The 15,760-nt window shown below is 51.9% G+C and overlaps 1 protein-coding gene across 2 annotated transcripts in view; it reads left to right on the top strand.

Annotated features, from left to right (window-relative positions):
• ZCCHC24 (zinc finger CCHC-type containing 24) overlaps window positions 1-15,760 on the top strand; it is a 64,575-nt gene that overhangs the window by 38,717 nt on the left and 10,098 nt on the right. For both annotated transcript variants that reach the window (XM_021073637.1, XM_021073636.1), the window contains exon 3: window positions 14,529-14,693. In XM_021073637.1, coding sequence (XP_020929296.1) covers window positions 14,529-14,693 — 165 coding nt within the window. The remainder of the gene's footprint in view (window positions 1-14,528; window positions 14,694-15,760) is intronic.

Genomic DNA, 15,760 nt, shown 5'->3' with positions numbered 1-15,760 from the left:
TGCATGCACGCACACAAGCACACATGCATTTACTTGCACAGGCACCCTCCTTCCCAGGGCCCATTTTCTGATTTTCAACACCAGCCAATACCGTGGAACCATGGTAAAAGCTGGCAGATGCCTGGGCTGGCCTCCAGGACCCCCTTAACCCCTGCTTTGCCTGATTGCAGTTGCCACAGAGGACCTCGAACCCCCTTCACCGCCTTCAGGCCCTCACTCGGCAATGAGGGAATTGGATGATAGCCAGAAAGACTGGGGTCGAAGGCCTGCCACTTACTTGCTTTGTGACCTTGGACAGGTGACTTATCCTCTCTGGGCCTCTGTTTCCTCATCTGGAAGCGGAGTCACCATGAAACTACAAGTCAGGTGCATGGCCAGCGCTGGCACTCAGTGGACACTCCCCATGGGCAGTTCCTGAGTGTGGTTGTTGCCGACTCCTGAGCGTCTCAATCTCCACCACTCACCTGATGAAAGTTCTCAGAGGTGGACAGCTTGCTTCTCTCACTACCCCTCAGTGGCCAGATGAGCAGATGGAGGGCCAGAGAAAGGAGCGATTGATGTGAGCACAGAGCAGAGGCTGCAAGTCAGGCCTGCAGCCTCTCACCAGGCAGCCGTGGGAGCCCCAGCCTTGGCTCCTGCCAGAGTGGCCCCAAACTGCTGACTTCAGCATTTCATCAGCCAGAGCAGATCAGATTTCTCTTCTGGCCCTTGGCCACCCTCTGCACCCTTCCCCCATCGCTATTTTGAGCTGAGTTCCCCTGTCCTCTCCTCCCAGGGCTGTGACCCTCACACTCACAGCATCGCTTTAGGCTGAGGCCACCACCTCTACCCACCGCCTTCCTGGCCCCAGCCCTGCCCCCAGGACTGGTGCAGAGCCTCCCTCTAGCCAGGTGGAGCTAGGTTGCTTACAGCCACATCTAGCCAGGTCACGTCTGGCCAGGCCTCACCAGGAATGGTCTCAGATGCAGAGCCAGGGACCAGACATTCTGGGGAAATCAGGACCTGAGGTGACCCTCCAGAGTGCTCTGCGCAGCCCGGAAGGGGCGTCCTGGGAGCAGACCAGCTCCAGCCTTGCCACCTCCTGCCTGCCTGACCTTGGCCTCAGCCCACACATCTCACCCATCACTGGTACTGCTTCCACCGCCATCCCCTCCAGCTTCTGATGTGTCCTGAACCCCACTCAGGGTGTTCTGAGGGAAGTGGGAGACGTGGAGGACCCCGCATGGCCACAGCACACTCAGAGACTCCTGGGAAACAAGACGGAAGAAACGGCAGTATTCAGAAGTCCTTTAAGTTCAGGATGAAACCTCTGGCATGCTGGATCATCCCTGGCATGCCAGAGGCTGGGTCAGGGCGGGACATGACCCGCAGCCAAGCGAGTGGTGCAGACCACAAAGTCCCCTGGGAGTTTGGAGAGCCGGGGCCTTCTCCGGGGGAGGCAATGGGATGGCTGTCAGCTAGTGCTCAAGCCTCAGAGTGTGGTGAGCACCCCGAGGAGTTAACCCTGTCTGGGATGCGGGCGGCCAGAGGGGTTAACCTTGGAGCTTGGCCTTGGCTACCAGGGGCATTCACTGGGTGGAGAAATGTTTGGGGTGCAGGGAACAGCAAGCGCAAAGGCAAGGGGGCGGGACGGGCAGAGGGGGACCTGTCATTCGCAGGAAATGATTTTGTGGTCATTGTTGGAGTAGAAGTTTGGTAGGAGGGAGTAGCAGTTAGGAAGATAAGCTCAGCTGGGCCAGATGTGGAAGGGCCTGAAAGCCTTCAGTGTTTTGCCTCCGTCCTGCAGGTCCCGGGAGCCTTCAAGCCTGAAGTGGCCATTAAAGTACTTGAGGGCAACTCTGCCTGGCTGGACCAGGGTTGTGTCTGCGGCGGCGGGGAGGGGCACAGTCAGAAGAAAGGGCTTGTCAGGCAAACGGGCCACCCAAACAGGGATGCACAGGGACCTGGGCACCAGCTCTGGAGAACAAATGGTTTTCAGAGAGGTCAGTGTCCAGCTTTCAGCCAACGGCCGGGTGGTTGCAGAGCTTCCATCCACCTCGTCCACCCTCTACGGCGGCAGCGGGAATGGCCACTGCTGCCTCTGCAGTCATAGAAGAGGAGGAAAACCTAGGGCTTTTGCAATCGCTCTGATTCGGATGTTTTCCACCCCCTTTGGACTGGCCCCCCTTCCCCTCCCACCCCTGAGCTCTGATCCGTGCGGTTTGCTAATGGAGGAAAGCCAGAAGCAGGAAACAGATAACTTAGGGAGTGGCTGCTCATGTGATTAAAAAGTCTTTGCTTTCCAAAAAGTTTTGCCTGAGAGCACTTCCAATTGCCTGGCTTGGGGGTGGGATTCGGAGAGAGGAGTTCCTGTGGCCAGGAGGGGGCTCTGCCTGGGGGCACAGAGGTGGGGAGGTGTATGGGGTGCCAGGGGCCTCTGGGTCCTGGAGGGGCTTCTTGGCTGTGTCGGACCTCCCTCCTGTGTCTGTTTTCTCCTTCCCTTTTGGTTCGTTTCCCCCTCTTCTCTCCCCTTTCGCCTGTCACTCATCACCCCTCCCCCCACCCCCACCCCTGTCTTCTCACTCTCTTGGCTCTCAGCCCACCCCCTCCTCCCTGCCCCTGACTCCTGACTGAGCTCTGCCTCTGGCCCCTGCCTCTCAGCCTCCCCTTGTCTTCTCCCCTCCATCTCAGCCCTTTCCCTGTCTCCACACCGCCACTCCGTGCCCCCTCCCCAGGGTTTTCCTGAGACCTTTTCCTGGCACTGTGAAAGCGTCATTGTTCTTCTGCACTTTGACAAACCCTAGTGTTGTGGAATCAGGATGACATTTTTGCGGTGGCTTTGGGCTGGGAACGGGGTGGGAGGGGTGGTGAGGAGGCTGGGCCTTCTGGGCTCCTGCTGGGCTGAGGCAGGAACCCAGAAAAGGGGAGGGGGCTGGAGGAGGCAGCCAGGACGCCTGTGCTCAGACAAGGGGGCCCTTGAGGCTCTGGAGGAAACCCAGGGGGGGTCTAGCAGCGTCCTTCCTCCCTCCCAGCAGCCTGCTGGCCGCAGGGCCCAACCCACCTGTCCCTCTGATCGCCTGCTTCCTCTGGGGCCTCCACGGAGCCCTCAGCCCACAGCTGCCTGGACCAGGCTGCAGAGGCTGAGGCAGCTCTCCTGCCTGCCTCCCTGGGCCACGTGTGTGCCCACGTGAGAGTGGGAGAGTGGGGGTCTTTGGAGGGCCCCTAAAGCAGCATCGCCGCCAAGCAGTGTGGGTCCCAGCACTGAGCAGGCTTAAGCTCAGATCCTGGCCCCACTGCTTACTAATTCTGTGACTTTGGGTACGTGCTGCCCCTGTCCCCAGCCTCAGTTTTCTCATCTGTCAGGAGGGTTCAGAGTGCTGATCTTGTAGGGCTGTGGCATCTTTTAGAGGTCATTTCTTGTATCCTGCATTGGCCCCATGCCTGTCTCCTAGGAGGACCGGGTGAACTCTGCCAGAGGACGTGGGTGCAAGAGTGTTTCTGCAGGTGCGAGTGTGACTTGAGTTGGAGCCAGGAAGTGCATGTCCTAGGGTGTCTGTGACTGCTGTGGGCCATGCTTGGTGAAAGGGTCACACAGGGCTGACCCCTTTGCAAGGCCCCAGACTGTGAGAGTATTCCACATCTGTCTTGTTTATTTCCATATTCCTGGAATGTTCCACAGAACCTGGTGCAGAGCGGGCGCTCAATAAATGTTAGTTGAATGAATGAACCATTGTGGTGGTGGCCAGGGGTTCAGGGGTGGGAGTGGAGGTCAGAGGTGGGGTCGTGGTCCTAGGAGCACGTACTTTCTCCCAACCATTTCAGGAAAGGCTGTGCATGAGGTGGGAGGTGTTGCTGTGGTGCCAGCAGATCAGGTTCAAGTCCTGGCTGTATGGCTGTGGGGCCCTGTACAGGTGGCTGGGCCTCTCTGAGCCTCAGTTTGCTCTCCCATCAAATGGAGGAGCTTTGGAGCAACAGGTTGGCAAGTGGCTGGTACCTAGTAGGTGCTCATGAAATGTTAGTGTCCCAGTTCCTCCTCAGCGGCCCCCGCACTTGGCAGATGGAGAAGCGAAAGGTCCAAGGTGGGCCTGGGAGAACCAGGGTCTCTGACCACAGCCCCTGTTTACTCCCGGTGATTCCAGGCTTGAGGACAGACAGCAGGGAGGGCAAAGGCCTGCGGGCCTGAGGAAGGGGGTCTCAAAAGAGCTGGCTCTGGGAAAGGGGCATTGCCTCCTTTAGAAAGGGTCCCCAGAACCCTTCTTTGCTATCCAGGAAGGGCCAGCAAGTCCACACAAAGAGTCCTGGGCCCTTCCGCCTCCGTGTCTTCATCTACAGAAAGGGCATCTCAAACCCACAGCCCTTTTCCTCTCGACTCTCGGCCAGGACCTCCTCAGCCGCCCGGCCACAAGACAGCACACAGACAGGGTGGGACAGAGAGCAGGCAAGGAGCCCATCTGTTCGTTATTTCCTCCCCTGCTCCTCCTGGCTCCAGCCGTTGCTTCTCAGCTGGACACACTGTGGGGCGGGCCTAGCGCTCCCTGGCAGAGGAGAGCATGAGTAGGGCTGCCAGGCTGTCCTATAGGCCTGGGGGAGGAGAGTGACCCTGCCCAGTGGTCAGTGCCTTCCTCGTTCTGGAGATGGGGAAACTGAGGTGCAGAGAGGGGAAGGGACGCCCCCAGGGCCACCCGACATGCCAGGGCCGGTGACAGTAGCAGCTCTTTTCTGTTTCTCATCATCCTGGCTGGATGTTTTCCTCATCTTTGTGTGATCCTAGCATGTTGCAGGGCGATGGAAAGAATGGAATTGGGTCAGCGACCTGGGTTCTAGTCCAGACTCCACCATGTGCTGGCAGTAAGCCTCAGTAACCTCTTCGTGCCTGTGTTTTCTTTCTTTCTTTCTTTTTTTTTTTTTTAGTCTTTTTGCCTTTTCTAGGGCTGCTCCTGTGGCATATGGAATTTCCCAGGCTAGGGGTCCAATCGGAGCTGTTGCCGCTGGCCTACACCAGAGCCACAGCAACGCCAGCTCCGAGCTGCGTCTCCGACCTACACCACAGCTCATGGCAATGCCAGATCCTTAACCCACTGATCAAGGCGAGGGATCGAACCCGCAACCTCATGGTTCCTAGTCAGATTCGTTAACCACTGAGCCACGATGGGAACTCCCGTGCCTGTGTTTTCATCTGAAATCTGGGACTAAACATATTTGGCTCACAAGGTGATTGTACAAAGAGGGCCTGGGTCTGACAAGACTCCCAATGAGTATGGCTATTACTCTGTCCCAGGGCTTGGCCGGGGACAGGCTGCTCTCCAGGGCAGGCAGAGGTGGTGCAGCTGGGGCCCATAACCCGAACCAGAGAGCAGAGGCCATGCATCCTGGAGTCATGATGTGCAGGGCATAGCCTCAGGTCCTCAGCCCCCCACCTCACTACCCGCTCCTGGGCTGGGGGTCCCTGGGATGCTCTCCTTTAAATTAACTACCAAAAATGACAGTGTCATCTCCTTGCAAAAAAAGACGGGTCTCAAAGGGGCCAGGAGGAAAACAAGCTCACTGACGGCTGACTCACTCCTGGTGGGACTTCAGGAAGCAGGGGCAGGGAAATTGATGGGCAGAGTAACCAGCCAGGCTCTTATGTCATGTGACAGGTGTGTGTATACTTCCAGTTGCCCTCAAAATTGGGGGAGCAAGTAGGATCCAAGAAATGGGAAGTCTGCTCCATGGCTTGGGGCAGGGCACTTTGCAGACATGAATGTGGTCCATCAGAACCAGCAGCCAGAGGTTGGCCACTGTCCAGCACCCAGGCCCCAGGGGATAGACAACCATGTCTGCCAGGTTCTCACCACCTTGGGAAAGCACAGGGCGCCCCCTTGTGGGCAGGAGGGGCCTGCAGGCCTGGGAGTCAATGGATGTCATTTCCTCCCTCAAAGTCATACCTGCTCATTTAAGACAAGTCATTAGCAGAGCATCCTGTCTCCTGGGGACAACCTCTAAACTCTTTGACTGATTTTCTGCCAGCCCTTTTCTTGCACATTTTTTCCTTTTCACAGCTTTACTCTGGGGAGAAGTCTATATTCAATTGCTTATCCTTCTTTCTTTTTTAAAAAGAAATGAAACGTTTAACGTTTTCTCAAACCCTTTTTAAAAATTCTCATAAATATTTTAATGGCTTTGTTATCATTTGTCCCGTGGGTGTGACATCATTTAGGGAACCACGGCATTGGTGTTGAAGGTTTAGCTTTTTTCAGCTTGTTGCTTTTTTCATCACTGCTGTGATGGCCATCCTTAAACATCTTTGTTGTCCATCTCTGATCTTTTATTTCCTTAGGATGGCTTCCCAGAAATAAATTTGCTGCTGGAGTTCCCATCATGGTGCAGCAGAAACGAATCTGACTAGGAACCATGAGGTTGTGGGTTCGATCCCTGGCCTCACTCAATGGGTTAAGGATCCGGCGTTGCCATGAGCTGTGGTGTAGGCTGCAGACGCGTCTTGGATCCCACATTGCTGTGGCTCTGGTGTAGGCTGGCAGCAGCAGCTCCGATTAGACTCCTAGCCTGGGAACCTCCATATGCCATGGGTGCAGCCCTAAAAAGACAAAAGACAAAAAAAAAAAAAAAAAAAAAAAAAAAAAAAAGAAGAAGAAGAAAAAGAAATAGATTTGCTGGAAGCAAGGAATGGACATTTTTTAAAATGTGAAATCTTATCACCTGGTTGTACTATAGGAAATGTACCTGTTCAGCCCCTGCCCCCAGAAGTGTCTGAGATAGTCCCCTCTCTACACGTGACTGGTTGGCCTGCACTGGAAACAAGTATTGGGAAGACTACAAAGTTGAAAATGCCTTCAGAGATACCTGGTCCAACTGCCTGACCAGGGCAAAAGTCTCCTTGGCAGTGTCCCTGATAGTTGTTCACCCAGTCTCTACTTGCACACCCCTAGTGACAGGGAGCTCACTACCTCATGGCCAACCACAAGAAATCTCATGAGCTGTTGGGAAGAAAACACTGAGCCCAGGTCATGTCAGCACCTTCTACATCTCACCTCAAGCTGCTGGGTGGCCTGGATGTCTCCTCCTTGCCCAACTTTGCACTGGCTGCTCCCTGGCACACGTGCTCCCTGCCCCCACACCAGCCATCACCTCTCACTTCCCCAGCTGCCCTCTGCAGTGATTCTAGCCCTGGTCTGGAGGCCAGAGGACCTGATCCTGCCTCCCAGCTCAGTCCCTGATTTGCTATTTGTCCTTTAGCAAGTCCTTTGGCCTCTTTGGTCCCCAGAGGGCCTGTCTGTGCCATGAGGGCTGGTTTCTGAGTCCCGCTGGGCTTTGCCTGGGCTCCTGGCAGATGTGATTTCCCAGAGCGGTATGTGGCAGGGGCCTGGGTCAGGAGAGTCTGGTCAGGCCTGACTGCCTTCCCAGCTGGGATGGTTGGCGGCCCCTACAGAGCCCTGGGCAGTCACTAGCTGCTTCGTGCTGAGAAGAGGCCAGCTTTTCTGGGAGGAGAGGCAAGGGGAAAGTGTTGGGGGTAGAGAAGCCTTTGTTCTGTCAAAAATTCCTACTCCCTTTGGCCCTGCCCTTCTCCGTAAGCATAACAACGATGGGACTGAGCCCTTCCAGGAAATGGCTGCTCATTGCCCAGAGCTGCCTGCTGGTCTCTCTTCCCCTCTATCTGCTGCCTCTCTGCCCTTGCCCTGAAGGCCATCTCTCCCCTCTGACCTGCAAGAGGGCAAAGCCACCAGGCTGAACTGAGCTGGAGGCCCTGGGGCCTGCGGGATTTCTTGTCTTGAGCACAAGTCTCAGCTTCATGGTAGGGACACACTTGGGGGTGATAGATAGAAAGGGTGAGCCAAGTTAGGCTTGTGGAAACGCCTGCCTGGCCTCCTGCCTCTCACATACTGGAAAGTCTTTGGCAAGTCCTTCTCCTGGCCTCAATTTCACCATCCGTTAAGTGGGCTGATGACATTCTCTGCCCAAAGGGTTATGGGAAGAGTTGAGTGGAGGCTGACAGGTCGTGGAGCCCCGAGCACAAAGCCTAGTGCACAGGTGGTACTTCCTAAAAGTCTCTTCTTTGGGCTCTTCCCTTTGTCCTCTGCCAGCAGCACCCACAGAGCTTCCACAGCCTTCCTCTACCTTTCTTGGCTCCTCTTGAGGATCCTAGAAGGTGAGGATGCCTAATGCTGTTCTTCTTTTGCTTGCCACCTCCCCTACAACCCAGGGATGATGAGGCCACCTATTATCCAGGCCTCTCTCCCATCTTTGGGACTCTCCTCTTACAATTTACACCCATTGGTCTTGGCACCAGCTTCTGCCATCACCTAGAACACATCTGTGCCCTCTCCCTGCATGAGCTCCCCAAAGCAAATCCTACTGAAATCACTAGTGTGGTGTGAGACCTTCATATGTAAGAATGCATCAAATCCCTCCAACAGCCTTGGGAAAACCAGCCCTTTATCATCATCCCAGGTTTCTTTTCATTTTTTTCTTTTTTCACTTTTTAGTGCCACACCTGTGGCATATGGATGTTCCCGGGCTAGGAGTCAAATCGGAGCTGCAGCTGCCAGCCTACACCACAGCCACAGCAATGCTGGGTCTGAGCCACATCTGTGACCTAACCACAGCTCACGCAACTCTGGATCCTTAACCCACTGACTGAGGCCAGGGACCGAACCGTGTCCTCATGGATACTAGTTGGATTCATTTCCACTGAATCACAGTGGGAACCCCCATCTCCTCCTTCTGTTTCTAGAGGTTGCATATCTTGCCGAAGGTCACCCAGATAGATAATCACAGGCAGAGGCAGAGCGATCGTGGGTACCTGGCCCCGAAGTTTTGAGCCGTGTATCATGTGGTGGGGCATCAGAGCTGGGTCCTCCTGGCCTGACGGCAGTGTGGGAACGGTGTACTCCTGGCCCCACAGGAGGATGAAGCCCCTGTCCCTGGACCCTGCCCAACAGCTCATAGTTCCTAATGAAAGGCTCCAGAATGGCTGGTTTTCTAATTACATGGTGTGGCGGTACTTCCTGACGCACCCCCTTGCTCTTTGCTCATCTTCCTGCTTCTCCTTTCAGTGCACATGCTGTATCATCTTTATTTGTCTAGCTTTCCTTCCTGTTCATTTCTGAAGCAGAGACTCTTTGGGTCAGTCCTGCCCCAGTCCTCACCCTTGGCTCTGCTGAGTGCCTCTGGGATGCCTTGGCCCCTCCCTCTGATGTCCTGACCCCTCCCCTTGGCCCCAGCTGCCTGAGGCCAGGTGCCAGGTCCTGTGCGTCTCAGAACCAGACCCCAGAGTGGGCCTGGCTGGTGATGGCTCCCACATTTCCCACTTCTATGGAGGAGTCTCAAATCCTACCACTGGTGGGTCTCCTCATGCCTATTCCTTGTCGCCCTTTAAAATGTAGATGCTTTAAAGATCAGGGACCTGACAATGAGTTTGTCTAGTACTTTATTTCAAGATTATTGGAAGGGAGGTTGTGGGTACCAGGTACCAGGTAGAAAAGGTGGCACCAGAAGTGGGTAGAGGGCTCAGTGTAAACCCACCAACTCGATTCACACAACTCAAAGTGCCTTCAGAGTCCTAGGGTAACCTCTCTACTGCAAACTGACTGGACCCCAGGCCCTAACTGCACGCTGAATGCTCCCCTTAGCATAACCAGCTTCTCTCATCAACCTGACTAGCACTGAGAGCCAGCCCTGCCTAGGAATTCAGACTGGATTTTATCCCGTTTGTCACGGCTGCCGGAAAGGCCTACAAGGATTCAAAAGCATTAGGCAACAGGCCCTAGAGATCAGGGCGGTGTTGTTGTCACTTTCTAAGTTTAAATTTACACATTCAGCATTTATGTCCCTTTTTAGGGATTTGTCTGTAATTCTAGTAGACTGTCACCAAGTGGTGGTAATGGCACCTGGGCAAAAGAGCCGTGATTCGTTGCTTCTGAGGTGGCACAGGTTCGATCCCAGGCTTGGCGCAGTGGATTAAGTATCTGTTGTTGCTACAGCTGTGGTATAAGTTACAGCTGCTGCTTGAATTTGATCTCTAGTCTGGGAACTTCCATATGCTGGAAGCATGGCCAAAGGGGAAAAAAAAAAAGAGCCACAGTTACTGAAGGAAGAAATTATTATTTTATATACTGTTATTGTTCTATATTAGTAAATAATACTAAAGCTCCTATTTTACCTTTATGCGCCAGGCATTGTTCTAAGTGTTTTGCCTATATCATCTCATTTAATTCTCAGAATAGTCATTTACAGTAGTTCCTATCATTAACATTGTGAAATAACTTGCCCAAGATCACAGAGGTAGGATTTGGATCCAGAGACTGTACTCTTGATCTTTATGCATTACTTCAGAGTAGGCACTTTTTTTTTTTCATTGTTGGCCGCCATCAGCATATGGAGTTCCTGGGCCAGGGATCAGATCCGAGCTGTAGTTATGACCTAAGCTGAAGCTGTGGCAGCGCCAGATCCTTCACCCATTGTGCAGGGCCAGAGATCGAACCTGTGACCTAGCACTCCCAAGATGCTGCTGATCCCACTGTGCCACAGCAGCGACTCCTATGCATTAGAAATGGGCAGATATCCAGGGAGACATTACTATGCAAACAGACCTTCTCATAGCCCAGTGCTTTTTTCGTTTTTTTGCTTTTTAGGACTGCACCTGTGGCATATGGCGGTTCCCAGGTTAGGAGTCTAATCATCAGAGCTACAGCTGCCAGCCTACACTGCAGCCACAGCAATGCCAGATCCGAGCCACGTCTGCGACCTACACTACAGCTCGCGGCAACACTGGATCCTTTAATCTACTAAGTGAGGCCAGGGATCGAACATGCAACCTCATTGTTCCTAGTCAGATTCGTTTCTGCTGTGCCACCACGGGAACTCCCATAGCCCAGTGCTTCTTAAACCTAATGGAGTATGAATTCCCTGTGTCTTCTGTTAAAATGCAGATTTTGATTCAGGGGATCTAAGGTGGGGCCTGAGATTCTGTGTTTCTAACAAGCTCCCAGGCAGTGCTGCAGATGCCAGGCTAGGAATGACTGTTCTGACAGTCATAGTGTGTGGGGCCTGTGTTTAAGCTGGCCTCATATGCCAAGCCTGTGAGTGCTAAGTAGGTGACATAAATGCAGGGCATAGCTGGTTGGGATGGAGGTGACATGGAGGATGCATTTCTTTCTTTCTTTCTTTTTTTTTTTGCTATTTCTTTGGGCCACTTCCGCGGCATGTGGAGGTTCCCAGACTAGGGGTCTAATCGGAGCTACGCCAGAGCCACAGCAACGCAGGATCCGAGCCGCGTCTGCAACCTACACCACAGATCACGGCAACGCCGGATCGTCAACCCACTGAGCAAGGGCAGGGACCGAACCTGCAACCTCATGGTTCCTAGTCGGATTCGTTAACTACTGCGCCATGACGGGAACTCCGGAGGATGCATTTCAATGGGTCTGATGGGGCAGCCTCTCCTTAGCCTCAGCGGATAGACATTAGCCAGAATTCTGGACCAAAGTGGTCAGATTTCTTCGTGAAATCTCCCAGTTTCAAATAACGGCAATGGATTCAACTTTATAAAACACTAGGCAGCTTGTACATGAATGTCCATAGCAGCATTATTTATAATAGCCAAAAATTAGGAACAACCTAATGTCTCTCCTCTATATGGTGACCATATAATGGGATATTATTTGGCACCAGAAAGGAATGAAGTACTGATACATGCTGCAACCTTAAAAACATTACACTCCATGAAAGAAGCTAGACATGAGAGGACACTTATCATATGATCCACTTACATGAAATGTCTAGAATAGGGAAATCTAGAGACAGAAAAGAGATTAGTGGTTGCCTGGGGCTGGATGTGATGAGGAGGTGAGAGTAGATGGCAAGTGACTATATAAATACAGGGTTTCTTTCGGAGAGTAAAAACGTTCTAAAATTAGACTGTAGTGATTATGGTATAACCCTGTGAATATGCTAAAACCCATTGAATTGTACACCTTAAAGAGGTGAAATGGGAGTGGATTAAAGATCTGGTGTTGTCACTGATGTGACCACAGGTTGGATCTCTGGCCCAGGAATTTCCATATGCCATTGGGGTGGCCAAAAAAAAATAGGTGAAATGTAGGGTTTGTGAATTACATCTCAATAAAGCTTTAAAAACAATGTAGGGGAGAGCTAATTTCTTAAATATATAAAATACAGTTACAAATCAATAAGAAATATAACAAACTCTGGCAGAAAAAAACCATAAAGGATATGAACTAACAGTTAACAAAGTAAACACAAGTGATTGTTTTGTTTTGTTCTTTAGGGCTGCACCTTTGGCACATGGAAGTTCCAGGGTTGGGGGTCAAATTGGAGCTACAGCTGCCAGCCTACGCCATGGCCACAGCAACTTGGGATCCAAGCCATGTCTGTGACCTACACCACAGCTTGTGCAATGCCAAATCATTAACCCACCGAGTGAGGCGAGGGATCAAACCAGCATCCCCATGGATACCAGTCAGGCTTGTTACTGCTAAGCCACAATGGGAACTTTCCACCAATGATTCTTAAATGCAAAACTTCTCTCTTGCTCATAACACAAGTCATATGAGTCCAAGCTACTCTTAGAGTTCCCTTGTGGTTCAGTGGGTTAAGGACCTAGCATTGTCATTGCTGCAGCTTGGGTCTCCGCTTTGGCATGGGTTTAATCCCTGGCCTGGGAACTTCCATATGCTGTGGGTGTGACCAAAAAGAAAAAGAAAGCTACTCTAAGAAGATTTTCTACCTCTTTAGATGGGCACTCTATTGGTGAGGAGGTGGGACATTAATTTGGTACTCCCACATCTGGGGGTAGGGGGCAGATAGTGGCAAGAGTCAGCTTTAAAAAGTGAAAAGAGTAGGAGTTCCCGCCGTGGCTCAGCAGTTAACGGACATGACTAGGTCCATGAGGACTCAGGTTCGATCCCTGGCCTCACTCAGTGGGTTAAGGATCCCCTGTTGCTGTGGCTGTGGTGTAGGTGGACGGCTGTAGTTTCACTGGTCCCCTAGCCTGGGAACCTCCATATGCCCCAGATGTGGCCCTAAAAAGACTAAATAAATAAATAAAAAATAAAAATAAAAATGAAAAGAGTCCATACCCATGGACCCAGCAATTTCACTTCTAGGAACTGGTTCAGCAAATATACTCTCGTGTGCACAAAATTATATATATGTGTGTGTGTATATATATAATATGTATATTATATATATGCAAAGTTATACATTGTAGTGTTGCTTGTAATAGAAGAGTGGAAACAATCTAGATGTTTGTATTAGTGATGTGAAAACATTATGAAACTTGCATAGACTTGAAAACTGTGCAGCCTTTTTTTTTTTCCCTTTGGTCTTTTTAGGGCCATTCTCGCCACATATAGAGGTTCCCAGGCTAGTGGTCAAATAAAAGCTGTAGCTGCCTGCCTACACAACAGCTGCAGCAACGCCAGATCCAAGCCACATCTGTGAACTATACCACAGCTCACGGGAACGCTGGATCCTTAACCCACTGAGTGAAGCCAGGGATCAACCTGCGTCCTCATGGATGCTAGTCGGGTTCATTTCTGCTGAGCCATGACAGGAACAGTACAGCAGGTTTGTTTGCACTGATCTGGGGAGAAAATGTGGGGAATATATATGTATATATGTATATATATCTCTGAGCTATATTATTAAGTGAAAAAGGGAAGATGCAAAACCAAGTGTATAATTTGTCTCCTTACAAGTGAGGGAAAAGAAAGGTGCATATACACATGTGTATGTTGTATTGTTTGTGAATGGGGAGCCCATCTTTCTGGTGGTCTAAGGGAATTAAGATTGCCACCAGCTTGGGGAGTAGGGATGAGGGGAGACACACTTTAACAGCATACAGGGCTGTATTATTCTGCCTGCGCTGCCTCTTCAGTCACCATTTAAACCACACCACTCTGGGCCAGAGAGCACCTGTGTGCAGATCATGTGACCACCAGGTGCCCCTTCAAGACTGCTGAGTTGTTTTGTTTGTGTCTTTTTGTCTCTTTAGGGCCGCACCTAAAGGAGGCATATGGAGGTTCCCAGGCGAGGTGTCAAATCAGAGCTGGAGCTGCCGGCCTACACCACAGCCACAGCAATGCGGGATCTGAGCCGTGTCTGCGACCTACACCACAGCTCATGGCAACGCTGCATCCTTAACCCACTGAGCGAGGCCAGGGATCAAACCCTCGTCCATGAGGGTGGACGCTAGTCGGGTTCGTTAACCGCTGAGCCACAACGGGAACTCCAAGATGGCTGAGTTAAAGGAGCGGTTCCAAGCCACCATGGAGTACTTTGCTCCTTTAAATCTAAAAAAGATGTGTGCTACCCACACATCTGTTCTCTGTCCCTGTGGGAGTCTCCTAGCTTTGGGGTTCCTGTTTGTACTCTGGGGGTGACTCTGGTGTTCTCTGGATTGGGGACAAAAAGTGTCTGCACATGGAACACACAGGGCATGAAGGCTGAAGGGGAAACTGTGGGGACCCCGTCAGGCATCATTTTGGCCTGGTGACCCCCAATCCCTGTGTTTGATTTCTGTCCCCTAGGCACGCCCCAAAGGCGAGGGTCTGACCCCGTATCAGGGCAAAAAGCGCTGTTTCGGAGAGTACAAGTGTCCCAAGTGCAAGAGAAAATGGATGAGCGGGAACTCTTGGGCCAACATGGGACAGGAGTGCATCAAGTGCCACATCAACGTGTACCCACACAAGCAGGTGAGCTGGTTGGGGGAGGAGGTGAGTGGGGTGGGGGAGCAGGTGGGGGTGTTCACTGAAGGGCCAAGGCAGAGTGCCTTTCTCCCTTATTGAGCTTCTGTTTGCTCCTTCACATGATGGGGCTGAGACCAGGCCTGTCCAGATTAGTCTTGTCTTTCCTCGTCTCACTGGAAATGGGGATGCAGGGCCCATTTCCCCGGGAACAGAAGAAGGATAAAGGGGCAGTTGTACCAAGACCCTGAGACTCCAGACCCCAGTGAATTTTGAAAGTAAGAAACTGGGATTTCCCATCATGGCTCAGTGGTTAACAAACCCGACTAGCATCCATGAGGACGTGGGTTTGATCCCTGGCCTCACTCAGTGGGTTAAGGATCTGGCGTTGCCGTGAGCTGTGGTGTAGGTCACAGACGAAGCTTGGATCTCACATTACTGTGGCACAGGCCAGCAGCTTCAGCTCTGATTGGACCCCTAGCCTGGGAACCTCCATATGCTGTGGGAGCGGGCCTAGAAAGAGAAAAAGACCAAAAAAAAAAAATTTAAAAAAAAAATAAATAAAAGAAGAGAAAGTAAGAAACTGACCAAAAAAAAAAAAAAAATGAAAGTTAAGAAACTGGGGGAACAACTATGACTCAAAGAGGGATGCAAAGGCAGCAGGATGCTGTAGAAAAGGGCATTTTGTTGGTTCATTCGCCCATCTGTCACATGTCTACAAGGCGGGTACTGGGTGCCAGGCATTGCGCACCAGGGCTGGGGGCCAAGGGCCTGCCATGTAGGACCCACTTCCTTCAGATGGCATTTACTCTGGGACCTGAAGGAGGGAAGGAAGCTGGATCTGTCATGAGAGGCGGGGATGGCCATCCTAGGAAGAGGGCACAGCAGGTGCAGATGCTCTGAGGCTGTAGGACTTGAGGTGCTCAAGGCCCAAAGCTCAGTGAAGAAGTGAGGGGGTGAAGAAGGAGGGATGGGGGAGCTCAATGGGGCAATCACCAGAGGAATCTTGGGGCCCCCAAAGGAAGTTCTGAACAACCAGCCTTTTAGCTTCATTTTGAGACGATAACTCTGGTTGT

This window comes from Sus scrofa, chromosome 14, assembly GCF_000003025.6.
Source record: "Sus scrofa isolate TJ Tabasco breed Duroc chromosome 14, Sscrofa11.1, whole genome shotgun sequence".
Classification (NCBI taxonomy): Eukaryota; Metazoa; Chordata; class Mammalia; order Artiodactyla; family Suidae; genus Sus; species Sus scrofa.
This window is presented reverse-complemented; position numbering and strand designations above follow the sequence as displayed.